General features: G+C 36.3%; 1 protein-coding gene across 1 annotated transcript in view; it reads left to right on the top strand.

The window, feature by feature from the left end:
* The window catches only part of LOC110110675, a 52170-nt gene that overhangs the window by 6918 nt on the left and 20686 nt on the right, over positions 1 to 24566 (top strand). Inside the window, exons 5-8 of the mRNA XM_020842268.2 lie at positions 7628 to 8092; positions 8216 to 8323; positions 23782 to 23912; positions 23983 to 24115. Of these exons, the coding sequence (XP_020697927.1) occupies positions 7628 to 8092; positions 8216 to 8323; positions 23782 to 23912; positions 23983 to 24115 (837 nt within the window). The remainder of the gene's footprint in view (positions 1 to 7627; positions 8093 to 8215; positions 8324 to 23781; positions 23913 to 23982; positions 24116 to 24566) is intronic.

Below are 24566 nucleotides of genomic sequence, written 5' to 3'. Positions count from 1 at the left end.
CAACCTACCAGCAGGGAAAAAACCAATTGGCTGCAAATGGGTTTTCTATGTGAAATACAAAGCTGATGGTACACTAGAAATGTATAAGGCAACAGTAGTGGAGAAAGGGTACACTCATACGTATGAGATTGACTACTAAGAAACTTTTGTTCCTGAAGATCCTACTCTCACTAGCAACTAATTATAACTGGCATCTAGAATTCGATATCAAAAAACACATTCCTACATGGGACTTGGAGTAAGAAATATTTATGGAGATTCCACCATTATTCAAGGAACAATTTGGGGGTAATAAAGTTTGTAGGTTAAAAAATGCTCTATATGGGATAAAGCAGTTATCTAGAGCTTGGTTTGGTAGATTTTCAAATGTATGTTACTTAATGGTTATCGACAAAGCCAAGAAGATTATACATTATTCTTCAAGCACGAGTGACTCAGTAGAAGTCGCAATTTTATTGGTTTATATGGATGATATCATCTTGACTGAGAATGAAGAAAATGAGAAAGTAATTCTAAAGAAATATCTTGCAAAGGAACTTGAAATTAATGATTTTGGTAGATTAAATTATTTTCTTGAAATTGAAGTGGCCCACTCCATCAAAAGGAATCTTCATTTCACAATAAAAATACATTAATGATCTTTTTAAAGAACACATGTAAACTTGCTTGTAAATCGAAACCAACATCAGTAGAACCAAATCTTAAATTAGGGGAAGCTAAAGAAGATTAAAATGTAGATAAAGGATATTACCAGAGATTTGTGGTAAAATTAATCTATCTTTTCGACACTAGACCAGATATAGCATTTGCTGTAAGCATGATCAGTCAGTTCATGCAAAATCCAAACCAGACTCACATGCAAGCTATAGACATAATATTGCACTATCTTAAGGGGATCCTAGGTAAAGGGATTCTGTTCAAAAGAGATTCTGGAATAACCCTAGAAGCATATACTAATGCATATTATGCAGGATCATCAGTAGAAAGACGATCTACCTCAGGATACTGCACATTTCTTGGAGGAAATCTTGTTACATGGAGAAGCAAGAAATAAAATGTGGTGGCAAGATCTAGTGCAAAAGAAGAATACAAAGTTATGACCTTACGAATATGTGAGCTACTGTGGATCAATAAAATTATAGAAGACCTAAGGATCAAGTGAGAAGGACCCATGAAGCTATACTATGACAACAAATCAATAATCAGCATATCTTACAATCTGGTTCAACATGACAGGACCAAGCACATAGAAGTGGACATACATTTCATAAGGGATAAATTAGACAGTGGTCTTATATATATCGACCATGTCTCATCAAAAGACTAGCTTGTAAATTTTGTTACCAAGGGATTCAACAACTCTACCTTTTGGGACTGATTACCAAAGTAGGAATGACGGATCTTTATCTCCAGCTTGAGGGGGAGTGTTAAGTCCCAGCCGTCCCTTGGCATTTTGATCTCACGGATAGGATCGAAATCCATGGGAGGCTCACCTATTAAATCCTAGCCATCCCTTGGCATTTTGATTCATCTGGATCACACTGATATCCTTCCATATTTAGATGGCTAGGAAGGATTATATTAGAGCAATTATGCATTATTCTGTAACTATTTGTTTCTTTATTAACATATCTTGTATAGATCTGTAAATAGGGGAAAGTTTGTGCAATAAATTAAGCTTTTTTCCCTCTCCAATTCTCTGAATTTAACAGTAGCAAATCTTAAACTGCTGTTCCAAAGTAGATAAAATTACTATTTGACAGTGCTGCAGTCAGTCCACCCTATCACTCGTTCTTCATAATTATGGTTTGTGCCATTGCGTTGGTGGTTCACATGCAGTATTGGAACAATACTTTCTGACCTTCTTTTGTTACCAATGGGCCCATTATTTTCTTAAATTTAATTTTTTTAGAGCGTTTATTTGTAAATTTCAGAATTATCTATGATTTTGAATATTATCCAAGTAAAGATGCTATAAGTATATTCTCCCATATTTTGTTGTTTGGGCTGTTTCTATGTTACTATCTGTTCTGATCGGATATGATGGTGGCAAATAGCCTTAGATTGATTGCAATTGTTAAATTCTTATGGTTAGAAGATACCTGAAAACTTCTATTTGCTACTTTAATATGTCATTTAAATAAGGAAGTGATGACTTTTTTCTTGACAAAAATGTGAATGTACATTATGCACTGTTTGACTGTTCGGTTTTACTTGGAATGAACTTTTTGCTTATGCAAGAATTTTTGCCAGAAATTCTCATGAACTAACATAAAAATGATTCAAAAAAGAGCTATATGATAAAAAGTTAACCAAATAAAGAAAACATTATAGAGAAAAGTAATATAAAATAATTGAGACTTATTAGGAAAATTTAAAGCTCTTTTTTTCTATAAAATTTTAAATGCCTCATTTCCATCATGCAGCCGTACAAAAGTTGGCTTGAGATAAAGCAATTAATCATATTATTTAATCATTCTTAACATCATTTATAAAAGAGAAAATGATTGAATTGGTCACCTAACTATTTCTAAAGGATCAAAATTGTCTCAAGCTATATAAAAATACTAATTTAGTCTCTTAACTCTTTAAATAAGGAAATTTATCATTTTGTGGGATCATTTAAGTCCCTATTTAAAAAGTCAAGGAACTAAAATGAGACATTTAAATATTTGCGGACCATTTGATCCTTCGTAAAAACACAAGGGATTATTTTGGTCCTTATGTCATTCAAAAAACATCCATTATTATTTTCATTTCAAATGTTCTAAAAAGCTGAGAGCATGAAGATGTCCTAGACTTCTTTATAATTTTCTTTAATAAAATGATCTTTTATATGAGAAAACTTTGGAGCTAAGGGGAACATAAGCATGTGAAACCCCGAAAAAAGCTTGATGACACTTTTGACTACATGAGTACTAAACTTCACTAAATATGTTCAAGTTTTGTCTCTTAAATTAACTTTGAGCATTAGTAATAGATAGTCTAAAAACCTCTAAAAATATATCCCTATGCCGAACTTCTTGAAGCGAAATCTACTCTTGAATTCATATTCACACCTTGACTTAAAGGCTGTGCATATTTATGAAAAGTAGCAAAAATTGCACAAAGTATTTTACATCCATTGTTCAAATATGTCTGATAAACAACTTTCTCAACTCCATAGAAATTTTAATGGGAATCCAAACAGTTCATATGCTGCAAATACTTTATCTACGGCATTATCTACACATAAATGGAAAAATGCTATGAAAGATGAAATGAATGCATTGAAAAAACTAATATGTTATATGTTAGAGTCTGTAAATAAACCTAAAGGAAAATTCAGATGGGTGTTCACTTTGAGATACAAAGCTGATAAAGAATGACTGGCTGCTAAAAGTTAAACATAGATACATGATATTGATTGTTAGAAGATATTTCCCTTTGTGGCGAAGGTGAGCAGAATAAGAATTCTTATATCATTGATAGCATAATTGACATCTTCAACAATATGATGTGAAGAATGCTTTTTTGTATGAGAATTTAGAAGAAGAAATTTATTTGGGTATTTTTCCAAGATTTGAGAAAAAGCGAGCTACTAATACGGTGTGCATACTAAAGAAGGCCCTATATGGTCTTTGAAGGGAATTGGGTACAAGCAAATTTAAGGAGACTACATGATGTGAAACGTACATGCAAGATTAATGAATTTGCTCGCTTAATATTTAGAGCGCAATAATTATATCTTTATAGTGATTTCGAACGACAACATAAAACACAAAGAGCGGTGAAATAAGCTTAGGCTAAATCACATGTATAGTAGTTAAGACCGTAAAACAATCAATTAATATAACATTGCATACATGGAAAGTTTCAACAAGAAATCCCTAAACTAACAATGAGATTAATACTATGAATGATCTCTCACAAGGCTTTAGCGGAGGACTAGCACGATCTCAGTGAATCAATTAATTCCACAATTGAAAGTAACTAAGAAAATAAAAGAGTGAGGGAAAGAGTTCACCGAATCCTGGGTTTGGGGGCCTTGTGGCAGCAACTAGAAGATCTTTCCGGTCAGGATAGTCGCCTCCTTTGGCTGAATTTCCTCTGGACAGCAACCTGGATCCTGTTCGGCGAATTGGGGCAGCAGCTGGAGGACTTTGGGGCAACAAAACTGCTGTTTCTGCTCTTAAATTCTTCTGGACAGCTGCTATGAGAGCCTTGGTAGCAGTTTAGACTCTCCAGAAATTCTGGACAGCAGGATGCTCCTGCTGGAATGCATGGACAGCTAGCAGGTTGTTCTGAAAATCAGTGGGAAACGTTATTGTGGACTTCAATGGAGACGGCCAGGTTTAAGAGAGATTAGTGAGGGCTTGATTTGAGGGTTTAAGGAAGGAAGTTAAATAGATAGGGGAGGGGAAGGAGGGGCGGCAGCCAAGGGGAAGTAAGATGAGTTTAATTAGGGCTAGGTGGCAAAGTGGAGAGAGAAAGGGGATAGAGAGGGGCCAACCATATAAGGATGGGTTTAATAGGCTCTAGGTTCAATGTGTGTGGGCCCGGGGGAATTTAATTAGTGATTATCATTAAATCTAAGATTGAATTCAGATTTATTAGAATTGGTAGGTTTCCTAATTTGAGTTTATTAATAGGGAAAGCTTTAAAATTCAAATATTAATTTGTATTCCCATGATGTAACTTTTCATAAAAAATAAAGTAAAACAATTTTCTAGGATTAAATGGGGGCATTTAAAGAATATTAACAAAAATATTTTTGGAAATAAGATTTTAGATCTTAAGATTTTGTCTGTGCATGAGGATGCTAATATTATGTGGGAAAAAGTGGCTAGTGATATTGAGAATATTGCAAAAGATGTCATTGGAGTATCAAAGGGAAAAGCTCCTAATAGTAAAAATAGTTGGTGGTGGAATCCTAATGTGCAAGAAAAAATTAAAAATAAAAAGCTTTGTTATAAATATTGGTTTAATTTTAAAAATTATGAAAATTGAGAAATATATAAAGTGGCTCGTAAGGATGCTAAGAAAGCAATATGCGATGCAAAGGCATTAGCTTTTAGTGATTTATATAATAGATTAGATACTAAAGAGGGAGAAAGATATATGTATAAGTTAGCCAAACAAAGAGATATGAGTAGTAAGGATTTAGTTCAAGTGAAGTGTATTAAAGATGAAGATCAAAAAATACTTAATAGGACACAATGGAGAAAAATGATTAGAGAAAGTCGCCTTAGATGGTTGGAGTAGCTCCAGTAGAAGATAAGATTAGAGAAAGTCGCCTTAGATGGTTTGGTCACATAAAACGGCGGCCTTGCGATGACCCGGTTAGGAGAGTAGAGGTATTAGATTTGACTTATGTTAAGAAAGGTAGGGGTAGACCTAAAAAGACTTGGTTAGAAAATATTATGAATGACCTTTCTTTATTAGATATTTAGATTTAAACGAGAATTTGACTTTTAATAGGACACAATGGAGAAAAATGATTCATGTAGCCGACCCCATGTAGTGGGATAAAGGCTTGATGTTGTTGTTGTATGATGTAACTTTTCAAATTAATGTTGAGATAAATTAGGAAAGTAATTAAGGGGTTGGGAGCTAGTGGAAGCTAGGGGAGGCCGGTGGTGAGGGGACTTAGGGGAGTCCGGGGTGGGAAGGATTTGGGAAGGCCGACGGCTTGGGGCTGTGGTGATGGCCGGCAGGTTAGGGAAAGGAAAGAAATGGTTAGCGATGGGCTTGGCCGGCGGCAAGGATTGGGAGGGAGATGCCTTGGTGGTGTGGAGTTGGAAAAGGGAAGGTGATGTATGAGTGGCCGACGCCTTTAAGGGGTTGGGAGCTTGGGATGGCCGGCGGCTATGGGGTGGAGGTAAACCTAGGCCGACGGCGAGGGAGAGAGGGGGAAAAGAGAGAAGAAAAAAAAAAGGATAGGGAAGAAAAGATAAAAAATCACGAACCCGGACTCTTCCAAGATTGGTGTGTGATCTGTTGCCCTTCATCAAGGGACTTTCTCCAAGTTCTCTCCAAGAACCCTCAAACTCTCACAAGAGTAAAACGCAGAAATTTTATTCATCATCATCATTAACCCAAAATACAAGAGAACTAGCCTATAAATAGGCCTCATAAAAAGAAAAGAAACAATGACTAAAATGCCCTTCAGGCTACAACACCACATGACCACCCCATCCCTATGGATAAAATGGGAAAAACATAAATATAAAGTAAACTAGTACATAAAAAAAAAAAACTCCAGATCGTAGCCGCTGATCTCTGATGTCCTCATCACTACATCTTCTTCATCAAGCATTCAATCAAAGAGGGAATTGAAACACGCCTGGTGCATGTTGCTGATATTAGTCATTATAAATGACGAGGAAGAAAAATAAAATAGGAGAATACTTGATAAAGGAATTTGAGATATGAGAACTTGAAAAATTGAAGCATTTTCTTGGAGTTAAAGTCATATTCTCCAGGCAAATGATTTTAATATTCTAGAAAAGGCATGTTACATACCTCTTGAAGGAAACCATAAAACTAGGATGACACTTGTTTTTACTCTAGCCGAGCCAAATAAAAAAACTAGGGTAAGCAAAAGAAGAATTAACCATTTATAGGAAGATGCATCAAAGATTGATAAGGGGACTCATATGTTTTGCTCACACATGACCAATATCCAGATTCAATTGGCATGATCATTCAATTTATGTCTGATCTAAGAGGGCTGCATCTACAAACTTCCTATTGCTTACTACACTCACCAGGTAAAGGAGTTTTATTCAAAATAAAGAATGAACTCACCTTAGAAACCTACAAAAATGCAACTTAGGCAAGTTCATTAATGGATGGAAGAAAAATATTAGTATATTGCACACTTCTTAATAGAAGTTTCATGACATAAAGGAGCAAAAAGTGGACTGTAGTGGCCAAGTTCAATGCTGAATTAAAATTCAAGGCTATCCTAAGGAGTTTGTGAATTATTATATCTAAAAATCATCCTAAATGAGCTAAGAATCAAGCAAGAAAGTCCTATGAAGGTGATTGTGGCAACAAATCAATAATAAATATGGATTTATTCCAATTCAACATGATCAATCTAAGCATATTAAGAATGACGAACACTTCATCAAGGAAAAGCTAGAAGAGCGCCTGAATTGTTTTTCATCACACAAAATTGATTGGTCCTGTTTTATCCTGCGAGAAACTGGACGATGCTCCATAAATTCTTGGTTTACCATTCCTTAAGATCTTTAATACCTAAAGCTTAAGTGCTAATATGCTTATATCATGCGACGTCTTTGATTAAATTGATGAAATCTGAACTAAAGATTTTACTTGTGTCATGAAATATTATCTTTCTGATAACTACATTTTTTTTCGGTTTTTGGGACGTGTTGTGATTTCTTTTACTTTGGAATATTTTAAAGAGTATTGTGCATGAAGAAAAAAGACCATGTACCTAAAAGCTGGCATAATTAGAAATATTCTTCTGAATTATTGGCATGTAAAATGTGTTTCATGTTATGTGCACTGCTAACTTGGTGTAAATATTGTTGATCTCCGAGGAATGTGTTATATGTTTTTCCACATGATATTCTAGATTTTATGGTTAATTAAAATTGCATTATCTATTTTGAAGGTTGGAACTGCTGATGCACTTGGTTTTTTTCTTCCGGGTATGGTTAGTCGCTTCACAAAATCTTTGCTTGTGACGAAGAATATGATAAGTGGAGCTGCAGGAAATGCTGGGAGCATTGAACATGCAATTCTTGGGTTATCTGAGTTCTTGATAGTAGTTTTAAGGGATGATGTAAATCTTAGTGGATTGCAGATGTCCGCCAGCGAGATTACATGCAGTTATCAGAACAAGAATGAATCAACCCAAACAGTCCTAGATGCGATCCGTCAATTGCCTGCCAATCTTCATTATCAATCTGAAAATTCCATGAGTCAATCAATACAGACTCCAAAAAAAGATGAGAGTAAGGTGAAAATTCCTGATACTTTTTCTGGAGCAAGGTCATTGTATGTGCAACGGACAAAGGATTGGGTAGATCAAACTTCTACTCATGTTGATAAGTTATTGTCTGCCACCTTTCCGCATGTATGTTCTTTCAGCTTCCTGTGATTTATTCTATGATATAGACATAAGAATAATAAATGTATGTAACTTCCGAGTTCATGTTCCTGAAATTTTTGCTTTCACAATCTCTTTTCATTCTGTTAGCTTTGTGTTCACCCTGCTGAGAAGGTTAGGAAAGCACTTGTTGATGGTACAATGGGCCTATTGTCAAACTGCACTTTTACTCTGCGGAGGAGTAGATTAATGCTTTTAGTAAGTTCAGTAAAAAATTTGCCTCAGTAGTTTTATTAGTTATTTTGTTTTTTGTTTTTTGTTTTCATGTTTCCCCATTTGTCATCATAAAGTTGTACTATTCATAGAAGCATGGAATGCTTTCAAGCCTTGGATATGTTTCAATCTAGTTGACAGGGCCCTTCAAGGGTGTGCAACTTTTATTTCCTGAAATTATAATTGTTTTTGTATTTTTTCTCACTTGAATGACATTGTTCTTTAGGTTGCCTGATTATTTTGGATTATTGTTGCAAATGTGTAGGTTGTTGCATAATCATTGATGGATTTTGTAGTTTTGGGAACTTTCCATATTTACTTGGATTCAAGACTTATAGTCTTTGATTGATCTTCTACAAATTATTTGTAACTGATCCACTGTCCATCAGTGCTGTTGACCTCCGCGTGTGCTTTGCAATTGATTCAAGCAAGCGTAACAAGAACAATGATCGACTGATGTGGCATTATTGCTTGCAGCAAGTTCGAAATTCCTCAACCGCAATCAAGACTACTCAAACATCACCCGCTGGTGAGATTGATTGTGCCAACCCGTCTGCAGCACCAAAAATATCGAAGCAACTATTGCACGCACTTCGATTAAATATAATGGAAGGTTGGACTACGAACACGATGACGCGCAAAAACCATCTAAATGTTACTTGTTGGGGAAACATATTGCACCAATAAGTTTCGAATGTCGAAATTATTTGGAAATGATACCCATATTGCCCGGGTGCTACATGAAGGCGAAATATGAAATTTACATGCGGTGGAGTGAAAAAATACATTTTAAGATGAACAAACAATGAGAAATTGTATGAGGATGTTAACCCGTACTTTAATTCTCTCTCTCTCTCTCTCTCTCTATATATATATATATATATATATATATATATATTTCTCATATCAAAACGTTCATAAAAAAATCACTTATCTATCCAAAATTTTGCAAATCCCAGATTGCGGTATGCCTTTCTCCATTTTATTTTGCCGCAGGTGTCCGTCAGGCTCAATTGATTGTCCAGTTTCTTCCCCCTTTTCTTTTCTCCCTCATTTTATATCACACCATCTCACTGCCTCACTCTGTTTCGCACGCACTCGGACTTGCAAATCCTCTGCTCACAACCCTAGCTCAACATCCTACATTTTGTGCACATTCCTCTCATTCTTAGACTGGTTCTTTATTGGCAATCCTCTACTCCCTCAACTCCTGGCACATCCTAGCTTGTCGAAGTTATAGCCGCTGACAATCCTCCTTATTGAAGATTGTAGGTCAAACCTCTCCTCTCCATCATAGCTCAACCCATCTCGTTTGCTTGCAACCCCCAACATGTCGAGGTAACCAACTTGCTGTAAATCTCCCTCTCATTACCCCAAAACCCTAATACCGGCGGTCATCTACCTAACCATCACAACCGTCTACCTCACCCTCTCTCTTCGCCCTTTCCCTACCTCTCATGCTCTTCTCCCCTATCTTTCTCTCTACCAAATAGCTCTACTGTCCCCCTCTCTATACCTCTCACCCTTTGACTAGCTTTTCCCTCCTTTTCTCTCTAAATAGAGAGAATCCTTTTATTCTCTCTCTAACAAATAACTCTACTCTCCCCCGCACTTTACCTCTCACCCTCTCATAAGTTTTCCCCCCTTTCTCTCTCTTTAGAGAGAGAATCCTTTAATTCTCTCTCTGTCAATCTCTTACATTTTCTTTTTCTCTTTCTAAATAGAGAGAGAGAAGACCCCTTTCACTATTTCTGTCTCTAAAGAGAGAGGCATCTCTCTCTTTCTCTCATTATAAAAATACTTTATAAAAAATTCGGTAGCCTTTAGATTTGGGTTATTTACGGGGGATTTAGGCCCGCCCACTATGCTAAGAAAGACTTGCATGGTCATTGTCACAAGTCAATTTCCCTGCCAAGCTTAAAAAAGCTCACTAAGGACTTATGCGCCGGCGTAAGTGTTCTATGAGTTTCCCTTACTGTACTAAGAAAAAATATGTACAAGCTCTACTTGTCGAACCAAACTCATTGCACTTAGGAGTTTATGAGCTTTATAAGTTTTTGAGTTTCACATAGGGGTGCCAAAACTTGACTCTACCCAATACTTGACTCAGACCCAACATAGAAAATTATGTGTTCGTGTCAACCCGTGTTCCATACGAGTCAGGTTCAGCTTCGAGTTTCCGACCCATTTATAAAACTAGGTCGGGTTCGGGTTGACCCGAAAATCCAAAATCAATCTGAAATGACCAAGAGGAACCACAAACCCTGCCCTCTACAATGTGATCCCGTGCTTGCGAGTCGCGCTCGCCTGCAAGCCACAGTGCTCGATCCTGCGTCTTGACTCCCCCTCCGCACTAGACCCAGACTCTGCCCTTTGCCCTATGCACCTAGCACCAACTGCTAACGAACCCTCCCGGTGACCCACGCTCGCATCCAGACTCCACCCTTTGCCCTTCGCACCGTAGCTCCAGTGAGCCCTCCTACGGACCCACGCTTGCGTTCAAACTCTGCCCTCCGCATGTAGCGCCAGCGAGCCTCCCGCGGACCCGCGATCTCGTATGGACTTCGAACCAATGCACCTAAACTCAGTGGCGGAGCCACAAATTTTATTCAGGGGGGCCTAAATTAAAATAATTTTGTTTGCTGACTCATTATAGGGGGGCTCTCCATTTGGAGGCAAGAGAGGATCAAAAGATATTTAAATGAGTTTTACTCAACATTCTTTAAAATATTTTTATTTCAGGTAATTTAAGTGAGTTTCAATTTCAGCTAAAATTTACCCTAGATTCTTTAAAATAAAGTTTCAAATAAAAGTCAAAGATTTTCGCTAAAGCTTATATATATATATTGAGATTTTTAATAAAAAAAAGGAAATGTATTAATTGCATAGCATAAATTTGAATAAAAATATAGCTAAATGATATCAGAAATCAACGATCTTTAGCTCGTTGGATTCGTCTCGTCGAGCCGCTCAATTTGACTATAAGCAAATAAATTTTGGAAAATGTTTGATCATCCAATTTATGTTTTGAACATTCCAAATATGCTTTGGATCCTTGATTTGGACTCATTTGGGCTCGGATTGAGTCAAATTTGGTGTTGTTGGGTTCATATTTTCGAGACGTTCAGTTCAACTATAAGTTTGTTGAAATCAAAGTTCAAATGGTCTCCTATTTAATTTTTGAAGTTTCTAACATGATTTTTTTCTCGAGATTAGTGCCCGATTAAGATAATTTTTTGATGATATATCAATAGCTTATTCTTGATTAAAAAAATAAATTAATCCATTTACTTCTTTCTCTTAAACCGAGCATGTATATAAGAGAAAATAATCCATTTCTCACATATAAAAATGTACATGTGAACCTTTGCTCTTCTTTGTTCGGGGGGGGGGGCATGTGCCCTCCTTGGCCCCCCCTCCCTCCGCCACTGCCTAAACTCGTTTTGGCGTACAGACTATGTTGGTTGTGTTCCGTGTCTGCGGGTCAGGTTGGCTCAACCGGGTATCCCGCACGGGTCAGGTCTGAGTTTGAATTTCTGACCCGTTTATAGAACCGGGTCGGGTTCTAGTCAACCCATTTTGACTCGGGTCAATTCTAGGTTCGATCCGAACCCAACCCAAAAACCCATTTTGACACCCCTAGTTTAACGTTTGTACACAAAATGATGATGATGATGATAAGGCAAGTATATTTTCGAGGCAAGGACCAACATAATTTTTTTTTGAAATATATATATTTTAAAATTTAATCCTTTTTCTTTTTTTACTTTTTGTTCTTTTCTATTTTTGTCCTTTTTCAAAATGGGACGGAGAGAGAATGAGGTAGAGGGAGAAAGAGAGGGGGAGTTAGAGTGATGTAGAACGAAATCTGAAGTTTTCAGATTTGCTCTCAGAAATCAGAAAAAAAAATCAATTCCAGCTTCAGTACTGGGAAGGAAAATCATAGAGGGGCTTTAGTCTTTAGTCCAGCAAGTCTTGACCGTGAGAGAGAGGAGCTTGGAGAAAGAAATAAGCAGGCATAAGAGGGAGGCGGCTGTATGAGGTGAGTTAGGGAAAAAGAATTTACTTCCTATTCCCAATTCCAGATTTAGGATATAAAACCAGAGATTGGATTTAGGGAATTTCGGGTAGGGGCCAGGTTAGAGATTTAAAATTTTTTCCCAAAGCAATAGTGGAGGATTAGGAAATAAATTTTAATCAAAGCCAATAAGTAGAGGAAGAGGCCGGCAGCATCCAAAGGGAAAGATGGGTCTAGAGCAATCAATTGGGTTACCTAATTTGGGTTTTGGGATTTAGGAAAGAATTATTTAGATCCATTTGAGTTTAAAATTCAAATATAACTCATTTACAACTTTCCAAACATAGAACGACAAATTAGGAAAAATTTCAAATTTCAAATTAGTTGGATTTGAATTTTGAAAACCGCCCAAAATTAAATCACCCAAATTAAGCAAGGAATTAATGGGGATGAGGAGGTGGATGGGGAACCGGCGATTAGAGGGTTGGCCGGCGGTATGGGAGCTTGGGTGGGATGTTGGCCGTGGGTGTTGGACGGGGAAAAGAGGGGTTTTCGGGTGAGGCTAGAATCCGGCGACCAAACGAAGATGGGGAGGAGGAAGAAGATGAAGATAACGACGAAGAACAATAAGAAGGAACAAAAGCAAATAAACAAAATATCAAAGATACAACCGCGAGCCCGGACACATCCTGCGGCTGACGGGTACTACGTTGCCCTTCTCCAAGGGACTTCACGCCACGAGCCCGGACCCATCCTGCGGCTGGTGGAAACTCCGACTCCCTCCCATAGGGATTTCACTAACGTTCTTCCCAAAGAACCCAAGTGCAAAACACAAATTTTTTTTATTAATAATCCATCATGTTCTAATACAAGAGCAAATGCCTCTATATATATGCCTTAAAAGAAACTAAAAGACAATTTTGCCCCTTGGGCTTACATAAAATAATTCCCTTAAGGGTAAAAAAATAATAATGCATAATTAAATAAAAATTACAATTAATAAAATAAGATAAAATGAAGGGATCTCAGACGTTGATCTTGGTCTCTTCCTTTGATTAATGCCCACCGTCGGATGTCCGCATCATAGAGAGTGAAAGAGAGTGAGTTAGGGAAGGAAATAGATTAGAGAGGTGGAAGAGAGGGAAAGAAAGAGTTAGAAAGTGGAAGTGAAAGAGAGTGAGGTGGGGCAGAGATAGGTCATCGACGACATCTTGTGGTAGATATGTTGTCTCAATATCATCACACAAATTTCTCATTTTTCGTACATCTCAAAATGATTGCGATCATCTTGCGCTTGAGCAAATTTTTCATATCTCCTTCATACGGCGACCCATGTAATTTGGGTGTCTATTTTAGGTAATTTAGTCGTTATGAATGCGTTAATGCAATATTTTTTGTGAATGGGAGATGCTCAAGTGACTTTCATCGGGATTGAGACATTTCAAACTCGATGCACGTGAAGTCGCATCCATCGTCTTCATCATATCTGATTGAATTGAGTGTGAAGTACTTATGGAGGTCAACAATTAGGAAATTTTTTAAGATGTTGATGCAACTCAAACTCTTTCAGATTCTTTTTATGAATTAGTAAATCAAGAAAATATGTACAAAACATAAAATAAATATTAGCTCGTTGATTCATCATATGGATAATTTTCATTTATAAGTCACCATCAATTGTTCCGTTATTAGATTGCTCGATTGGTTCATCAACTACAACATATATGATTGATTTAGTTTTACATTAAAAAATATGCTCAGTCTCTATTTAAATCTCAGGTTTGCATATGATTTCATGCTTACTTTCACTTTCAAACCCCAATATTGACTCTTGTTCATGTATGTGTTTAAGTTATGAATTGGTACAAATTCATATTATAACTGCAAAACATCTTCTACATCTAAACATATTCAAAAGAATATCTATGAAGTTGAAGTTTTTTCAGTTAGAGATTCAATCAAACACGATTCTTGCGCTGGTGTGTGCATGACAAGCTTTAGAGAAGATGTTATTGATTTCTCTTAAAGGAAATATGAGTAGAACGATTGCAATATTCCTCAATATGCAAATCTATATATAACATGCTATGTAATGTTTTGGCGAACTATATAGCATAATTCATCTTTATCTTTTTCACCTTAAGACGTTTCAATGACATTGATAATGATAACATAATAGTCTAAAGACATAATATTTAGTGATTGGCCTTTAAAACTTCCATGGCACCCAAACATAAGATAATCATATTATATTCGAATTCTTAAAAAAGTCATGCAATAGATCCTTATAATCACGGAATGATAAATACTACGTTTTATGCCTATCTTTCATATTAATTCATGCAGACTTTGTATTAACGCTCCATCAAATGATTGGGCATATCATACTAATTTTGATTTAGCTAATTCAACTCTTTTGGGGATTAAGCATGTTTCATCTTTCAAAAATACTTTCCAATTTATCATTCAATTAGAAAATTACTTGAGATTATATGTCATTGAATTTAAAAATATAAAAGTGAATCTTATGATAATCATTTTATAGTTTTCTAGAACCATTACCGACCTAATTTTATTTAACTTGAATCATTATTTTTTTAATTGATTCAATTATTATATCCTACTTCTAGAATCATAGCTCTGATGCCAATTGGATGCATGGGTCTTCGAGCCTCGGGAAATTCAAAGTTAAAAAAACCACCAATTAGACGAAGATTTTTTCTTTTGATGTGAACCATAAAATACACAAAATAGTAATTTAGTAATCACCTAAATTAAGAAAATTCAATGAGAAATTGAAATCATAAAAAAATCACACATCAATTGAGATTCGCATTACAAATGAAATCTAGTTATAATTGATTTAACGAAAATCTATTGCACTTGCAAAAATTCAATAATGAATTGTTTAGAAGAAAATTGAAGAAAAAGATTCATAAGTCGAGAAAATGAGAGCTCTATGCTAGCTCAAGGAGATGACTACCCGTGAAAATTGATAATTTTCTTACACCACACTCAAAGAAATCAACATCCAATTAAGCACATAAAATTGAATAGAAAGATATTCTTTTTCTTAATCAATGGTTCTTGTTTACAAACTCCAGAATGACATATTTATAATTTCCAAACTCTAAGAAGCTGTCCACCTTGGATAGCAAATCAACTCAAACACGGTGATAAGCAGAAAAAAAAGGAGCAAACCTGGAACCGCCGTCCGTTCCCAACAGTTCCATTATTGTTATCTTCAATAATCCCCCAAATAGCGGCAATGTAGGTAAACCCTGTTGTTAAGCATAGGGTTTGAAACCGTCATCTCCAAGCATCGTGAACTACAAGCTTGTAGTTCCCTCTTCTGTCAGCGGCCGTGTAAAGGATCTGTAAGAAAAATCACCTTCTATGAACAGCTGGCTACAAGAATTGGATATACTACGACTGTAGGAGCCGCAAAGCAATACTTCCGCCGCCAAATGTAGGAGCCGTAATGGACAAAGTATGCAGGGACCGAACATCTTCAAATTACATGCATAATCATCTTTGTGCATCTTTGAACATATTATCTTAACAATTCATATTCATGAACACCCCATGTCTTCTCTAATATTATCATGCAGTCTTGTGAATTTGTCACGGGCATTCAAATATGAAAGTAATTGTAGAACAAAGATTCCTTCATCAATCACTAATTTCGTATAATTTGAAATTTCTTGTGATTTTACTCCACAACACTTGCAATAGATGACTGATATTGAATTCCTGTACTTATTTGGGTTGACTATGCATTCCTTGCTCATTTGCTGATCAAGTTTGAAATTCAGTTTTATCAATTCCTCTTCACCATTCCAAGTTTTCAAATCATAACTTCTGCCTTTTTTATCATACATTTTTTTGGTTTTTATGGCCTCTGTCCGAGCTGTTTACATTGGTTAAAATGTACTCAATATATCAGATGTTATGTTTGTTAAAACTAGTAACCTTTTGTTGGGTTCTTGTGGCATTTACCATGGATTATATTCTTGAATAAAAGTTTTAAAGCTTCCATTCCATTTCAGTTGTGCAATAAAAATAACCAGTGTCATTTTTTTTTCTATTTTCATTGAGTTGTCAGAAACTGATTTAAACCCAGATAGCTATAAAACCTACTCATAGACTACTGAATACCATAGATTCTCTAGTTTGGTTTTAGTGACATTAACTATTCATTTTTTATCCGTGTGAGCTATGTGGGGCCTATAATCTGGCCATGGGAGATAAAAGAACTAAAGATCTTACTTTTTCATTTTTATTTGAAGTTTTAAGAAAACTGATTGATGGGTGAAATATTCCCAATATAAAATTACCATGATCATTGTGTATTGCGTTTTGAGTATTCTGAAAATATATCTAGTTCAACTTGTCAATACCTTCAACGTTAACATCATTAGTCTCATCCCTTCCATTTGGGACTGATTTCATAATTCCTTCTTCATTTGATCCTGTTTAGCATTGCTTGTGTTAGCTTTGTGCTACCCGTCTTGTATAATTTCCACCCGGGTTACTTTTGATCTACTTTTTTTTTCTTCTTAATCTTGCCACATTAATTATTCCACTTATGTTTTTGGTTTATCTTTTGCATTATGTTTTACATGCTCAAATTGTTTTATTGTATTTTTCACTATCAGATCTTCAAGTTGCCCTACCCCTACCATTCTCTAGTATAATGTATTGTCACTTCATTTCCCTAGTTATTTCACTCATGCATTTAATATACTAATTTTTCGGACATTTGACTCGGCAATCAATAGCTTTTATTGTCCAACTATTCATACAGCATAGACATTCTAATTTATAAAATTATTTTTAAATCTCCAAGATATTTTTTTATTGATAGCATTTCTTAACGCGACAAGTGATATCTTAATCTTGGTCTACATATTTTATTTTGAGTTCTGAGTTAACTATATAGTCTATTTGTCATTGGAGCTTTATAGCGTGCGCTCTCTTTAATGTACCTGGCTCTTATTGGAGATTTGGAAGTTTGACCAAACCATTTTATATTGTAAAAAAATAATAAAAATAATCCATATCATGATGCATTTTGGAGAAATGAAAAATTGTTTCCTCTCTACATCTTCATCCAGTACAGCTTTTACCGTTTGAAAATTCATGTGGAATGTTGTCTAAAAATTTTGGTGAAAAGCTGATCATGAATAACTGTTGATTTCAGTCTAGTAAACCTACAGTTTAGCTGCCGTTTGTAACCCAGGTTCATATTTTGACAGTTTGGTTTTAGTATTTTAAGTGTTCTAAAGAATGGAACAGGTTGAAACTGCTCAGAAATAAAACCAAATTTTAAAACTGAATTGTGGGTTCCGAAAAATTCCCATTTTTAGATGTGTGATCCCGGCCTCTCTACATCATCTGTCTATTTTTCTTTTAAAATGTTTGTGTGACGATGACGATAGAGAGTTTTAACGAGATTAGGTTCCGGGGGAATTTTCAGAAGACAGATTGGATTTTAGATTAGATAATACCCAGAGATTTCGCCCTCGTTTTGTGAGGACTTTTTGATCTGAGTTCTGGTTTTCTATAGGCGCAAGCCCCTATAGTTAATTACCCCTGCTGATAATAGGAGAGAACTTTCGATTAAGGCTAGTCGTTAAAAGGGTCGAATAGGTTATAAACCTATCGTATAATAACAACAATTTTAGGGTTTAAATTTTGAATTTGCAAGTTTGAAATTTGGAATTTAGAGTTTATCACCATAAACTTAAAACTGGTGGTGGGGGGAATGAAGACGAGCCCGATCAAGATCCCATGGTTCCGTCGTCCCGGGCTGTCATGATCCCTGATCTACTTAGTCAGAGGAGGTAGTCGACCCAACCTGACAGAAGGCACCTTATCGGCAGCCATGGGTTGCTTCGTCCAAGAATACCTTGTAGACCTTGGTTGGTGTTTGTCTAAGGGGATATATCTGAATCCACCTTAGCTGACAGAGGGCTTTATGCCTATCGAATATACCCTATGATTCATCGCTCAAGGGTTTGACGCCTTTAGGGAACATACGGGCTTTGGCCGTGATCGTAATATAATGGTGCCATTTTGCGGCAAAACCATCCGATCAGAGGGCACGTGCCACGTCCCTGTTGGCAAGAGACTATTTGAGGATGAATCGTAGTGATACATCCGACATACATTTGCTCTTTGTGAGCTGAGGTTAATTTCAAATTTATCACTCCCGATAAACGATTGCGAGAGGCGGATGATTTTTAGTTTTGAGTTTTTTAAATGATAGATTTTATTTAAAAAATTTGAGTTTTTATTTGATTTAAGATTTGACCCATCCGGTTGAGATTTCCAGTCAACACGGCCATCATCGGGGTGGCGATTAAGGTCATATATATTTTTATAGGATTTTGAGAGGTATTTTGTTATTTCAAGTCATGTCAACTCCAGTCCTTTCGTGGAGGAGGATGAAACTTGAATTTAGACCCGCGCAACATTCTCGAATCGTTGTGTTTGAAACTTAAATGTGACGATTGGAGCACATGCGGGTTATAATATTTGACCCTGCGCAACATTCTCGGTCATTGATGTTTGTAACTTCAATGTATTGACCGGAGCACATGCAGAGATATATTTAGTTTAAGGGATCATATTTAATACATAAGGGACATTTTGAAATATTTAAATATGACCCATTTAATCAAGTGATTTTATTTAACAATGGTCCGGAATTTCATTTAAGGGCCTACGAATGCCTTCTGTCCGCTTATACACATGTTGCGGATCTGGTGGCATTACTCTAAATTATGCTTCATTTGTAACACATAAAAGATATCTCTTTGTCGTTATTATCCCGCTCAACTTAGCTTACAGGGAATGCTTGTTCAATAGGTATTAGGAGATCATGTTAGTATTCGTAGGAGGATTACTTTGCTTGTTATAAGTTCTCCTATTTTCTCCCATAAATTGACTGATTTATTTGATATAAGTATTTTGTTCTTGCTTGCAAGCTAGTTGATGTGGGCACTAATTCCTATTCCTTCTCATAGGTGATTTGTAGAATTATCTAAAATTTAGATTTAAAGTCAATTTTTTATTGCTTGATAGTTCTAACAAATATGAAGTTTGGCTTTAAAACATAGTGATATTGATCAAGAGCTTGAAATGTATTAGCAACTTTATTAACCAAATCATTAGTTGATGTTGTATTAGACTAATTAATTGAATATTTTTCAATCCTTCAAAAATTTCAATTAAATCTAAAATTTTTCTAAGTCCAGAATTTTTAAGAAAATTTTGGCAGCCTCCCGGCGTCCCCTCCCCGATGCCGGGAGGTAAGAGAATGCTCGACTCGGCCGGATCAAATCGACGGCGAGGAGATTTGGTCTTCAGAAGCTTTGATGATCGCCAGTTGTAGATGATTGGTTGTCGATGATTTGCTGCCAATGATTGGATGCAGATTGTAGTTGATTGTCGATGCTCGCTTGGAAATCCTTTTTTAATTTTCTCAAATAATTTAAAATATTATAATATTTTCGAAATTAAATTGAGCATTTAGCATTTGCCAATCTTCCAAAAATTGGCTAGACTCTAAATTATTTTTAGACAAAATTTCCGGCAGCCTCCCGGTGTCCCTCCTCGACTGCCGGGAGGGTAAAGAGTGGCTCGCTGGACCTAGGTGAATCAATGGCTTAGAGATTTGGGAGACGAATCGAATCCCATAAAAGATCTTCAAGTCTTCTAAAGTGGCGCGATCGACCTGCTAATTAAACAAATTAATTTAAATTAAATGTAAAAAAAAAACTTTTAGGTCCCCTCAAATCCGGCAGCTCCGGCTCCCCTCCCAGATGCGGAGGTAAGTTAAGAATGGCTCGATCCGCCGAGCGATCAAGGCAGAGGAGATTTGAGGAAGCGACGAGTCCATCGGTGATCTGCGCTCCCTCGACCGGATTAAACTCGACAGCCAAGGGCTTCGAGGATCGGTAATCAACCCGGGAATTCCTTCAAATTTTTCCCACCTGTTTGAAATTATTTCTCTCCACTCTCTCCTCTCTTCTTTTATTTTATTATTTATATTATAATATATAATAACTTACATATAGTATATCATAATATTAATATAATTTATACATATATCATATTTAATATATATTATAAATATATATGATATATATATTATTATATAATATACTATACTATTATTATATTAATATATATTTATTAAAATATATTAGGAATAGCACAGAAGGGAAGAATCGGGAAGGTCCTGATCGGACAAGGAAACAGAGACCAAGGAGGCGGGCTCGGGCGCTGATCGGCGGGAGCAGGAGGTCGGCAGGCTTCAGGTCCGACGAGTGCAGGAGACTTGTTTCGGCCGGAGATGCGGGTGTAAGCCGGCGACGGGAAGATTTGAGGATGGCTAGGGCACGGGTCAACCTCGCTGTGCAGAGGAGTCGGCGGGGTTCGGGTCGGAGGCGTCGGAGCGGGAGTTGGCCGGCGACGGGAAGAGACGGAGATGATCGAGAGACCAAAAGGTAACTTTCTGCTTTCTCCCTTACCTTGCTTGTGATTTTCGTCCGATTCTGTGAGCGTGAGAATGAACAATGGGATCGAGCAAATGTTTTGTGCCGTGAGTTGAGCGGTTGTGCGATCGTGGGAACGACGTGGGTGGTTTCTTTCGTGGGCTGAGCGGTTGTGTCGTGCAAGCCGGGTGAGGTGTCAATCGAGTGTGTAGGTTGGGTTCGGTTCGTTTCTTACAGGTCAACATGAATAAATATCATGCAAATATGTAAATAGAGTATAGTGCATCATTAATATTATATGCAGAATAAAAGCTGCAAAATTCTGATTACCCATCTTTAGGAATGAGATTAAGAATGTGATGAAGGTGATTACCCATCAATCGGAAAATTCATGATTTACCTTGAATGATTTTGCATATAAATATTATAAATTACATTTTTTTATTAAATTTAAATGAAAATTTGACTCTTAACAGAACACAATGAAAAAAAAGAATTTCATGTAGCCAACCCCACACAGTGGAATAAAGACTTGATGTTGTTGTACCTTGAACAAATTCTACTCCCTTGATGTCTTATCCTTCATTATAATATTTTGTGCGTCAACTCTTGACAACACTTCCATTGCTAGTACGTCGTCAATGTCATCCTATTCCCCATCAATTTCAACCATTTTTTTATTATCCCCAAAAGCCTGTCCCTCCTCTCCCTCCTATGTGAATTGGATACTAGTTATAGCCGATTTATGAGCCCCTTTCCTTCTGTTGTCATCACTATGCATGCATTTAAAGTATGTAAAAAACAATTATAATAGAAGGGACGGGACATTATATTATATGTTTTATGATGAGGACATCAGACCATGAAAGTTTATCATAGGAGTCGAAGATCGACGACCATGATCGTCCATATTTTGAGTTATTATTTGTATTTTGAATTATTTATGCATTTTTATTTTTTATTTTTTTTTCATTGTATGTTGGCTATTTATGGCCTCCTCCTCATCATTTGAGGTTAATGGATGATTAATGAAAAGAATTGCACTTTGTTCTTTATTGCTATGTGAGTTCTTAGGAGAGTGAAAGTCCCTAGGTGAGGGCAACATACCACCCACCAGCCGCAAAAAATGTTCGGGCTCGTGGTTTGAAGTCCCCTAGGTGAGGATAAATATTACCCATCAGCCGCAGGAAACGTCCGGGCTCGTGGTTTATCTTCTTCTCCTTGTTTTTCTTAACCACCACCTCCTCCTTCCCCCTCCAAGCCACCGGTCACCTTGTGGCTAACCCTTAACAGACCCCTCTCCATCTTCAACCCTAGCCACCACCTCCCCATCTCTCTTTCTCCTCTTGGCTGAAAACTACACCCAAACCCTAGGCCAAAAGACACCCGACCGCCGGCCCAAACACCTTCTCAAACCGCAGGCCAACCCACCAAACCCCCCTCCTGTAGCCGCCGGCCAATTTCCCCTATCCTTGCGGCCGGTCAAACCCCCCATTCCCCTTGGATTCTATTTCCCATGGACCCATTAGTCCTTTCTTAATTTAATTCAAGGTATTTTGGGAAACCCTAAAATTTGAATTTCAAATTTCAAAATTGATTTGAAATTCAAATTATCCCTCATATTTTGAATTAATTAAGAAGGCTTTCCCTCACATGAATTTAATTTGAATTTTAAATTTTGATAGTCCTTGAATTCCTTTCTTAATTTGAGATTCCCATTAAAGAAGACAATCAATTCACCCCAATCAACCCCCATCAAGGGGGCCGGCCCACCTCTACCTCTCTCCTTTATTTGGAGAAGATTCAAATTCAAATCTCCCTTTCCGTTGCCTCCAAAATTCAAATCCTCTTTCTTAACTTGGAGGTTCTTAATTTCAGATTCCAATCTATTTTGAATCTGAAATTTCTTCCTAAAATAAGATAAGTTATTTTTGGAACCCCCCTCAAATCATGCTCTTTTGAATTTTAATTAGGAGTTAATTCAAATCCCTTAATTAAAATTTCTATGTTGGCAAGTCTTTTAACTTCTCAAATCAATGTCCCCATCTCTAGCTTGCCATGTCGTTCTACATCATTTTAGGATCGGAGGAATGCAGTAAATGAACCAGAAATGTGATAATGCTCTCAGGGTTGGATTCCTCTGGCTTCAAACGCAGCTTCTTTCAGACTTGTTATTGCACCCACCCAGAACCCAAACAGGTTAATTTTTTTTTCTTTTTTCAGAAAGCAGAAGTAGGTAAAATGTTGAACCCAAATGAAGCCTGAATTTCTTCATTTTCATTTGTTGATTAGAGATGGTTGTTTATTATAACTTGGACAATACTGCACTAGTGTCTGTTGGTTTTTTATATATTTGAATTTAGCATTTTTTATGCTACATCCAATACATTTTTAGCACTGTACTTATTTTATCTGTTTTTTATATTATGAAATTGATTAATGTAGAACCCATCTTTCGAGGGTCGTAGTTATTCCTTCTGCATAATTAAAAATTTGTAATCACTGATGTATAATAAGGTTTAGTATAACTAATAAAACATCACTTAAAACCCTCTGCTTGGACATGTGATTACAGGAATAATTCTTTTGCTTTAACAAACGTATTGTCATCTTGTCCATATTTGAACTCTATTGATTCTGTTGTCTTTTACCTTACGTTTTCACAAGCCCTAATCCCTTTCTCAACTACACATTGCACACACAAAAAGTGGGATTGGTGTGACTGTATGGTGGACAGTCGGGGAAAGGGAGGTTGTCTTGTAGGTAGGCTGAGAGAATATATTCAAGATTGCCTTCCTTTTTTTCTATTTGATTTACTTTTATAAGCACAGAGCAGCCATCACTAGTAGCTTTGTTTTATGTGATAGTGCTTACCAAAAGTTAACTTCAATACTTATTTTTCTTTTCTATGAAAAATGCAGGAGTGTTTGTGTGTTCTTGTTTGTGATGATTCGGATGTTGTGTCTAGTGCGGCCGAAGATTCCCTCAATTCTCTCTTCATTTCTGGCAAGAAAATTTTAAGAGAAATTGACTTTTCTGAATTATTTACGAGGTGAGTGGGATTTATTCTCATTAAGAGAAACATAGGGTTAGATCATTTACTAAGTTATAATCATCAACAGCTTATTAGAAAGACTTCCAAAAATGGTTCTAAGAAGTGAAGAAGTAGCTGCACTCTCACATGCACGGAGATTGCTTGCATTAATGTATTATGCAGGCCCAGAGCTTGTAGTTGACCACATTTTCTGCTCACCTGTAAGTATATGAATACCATTTAATATGATGTTGGTGATAATGTGTATTTTTCTGTTGGATGAAAAATAATATTTTATTTTTAGCAAGTAATTCCTTGTCGCCTTTTTAGTCCCTTTTATTTTGTTTCTGCAAAAAAAAAGCCTTACTAAATATCCTTTTTCAGTTAAAGATGAGCATGTACCATTTATTCTTGTCATCTCCTTTTTAGATCTCCTATAGTCTTAAAAAGGAGATATCCTTATTTTTTAACAGCACAAATGAGATATCATCTTTGAGAAAAATCAAAATGGTTTCGCCACTATTCATTTTTTTATATAAAGTATTTAATTTAGTCCTTGGACTCTGTAAATAGGTGCCAAAATAGTTTCTCCATCAAAAATAATGGAAGTTGACGTTAATGGATGATGTTAAAAATGGGGTATATATATATGTCTTGAAATTTTTACAATAT

Source organism: Dendrobium catenatum, unplaced genomic scaffold (assembly GCF_001605985.2).
Source record: "Dendrobium catenatum unplaced genomic scaffold, ASM160598v2 fragScaff_scaffold_1639, whole genome shotgun sequence".
Taxonomy (NCBI): Eukaryota; Viridiplantae; Streptophyta; class Magnoliopsida; order Asparagales; family Orchidaceae; genus Dendrobium; species Dendrobium catenatum.
The sequence above is the reverse complement of the archived record's forward strand: the minus strand, read 5'-3'. Positions and strand labels throughout refer to the sequence as shown.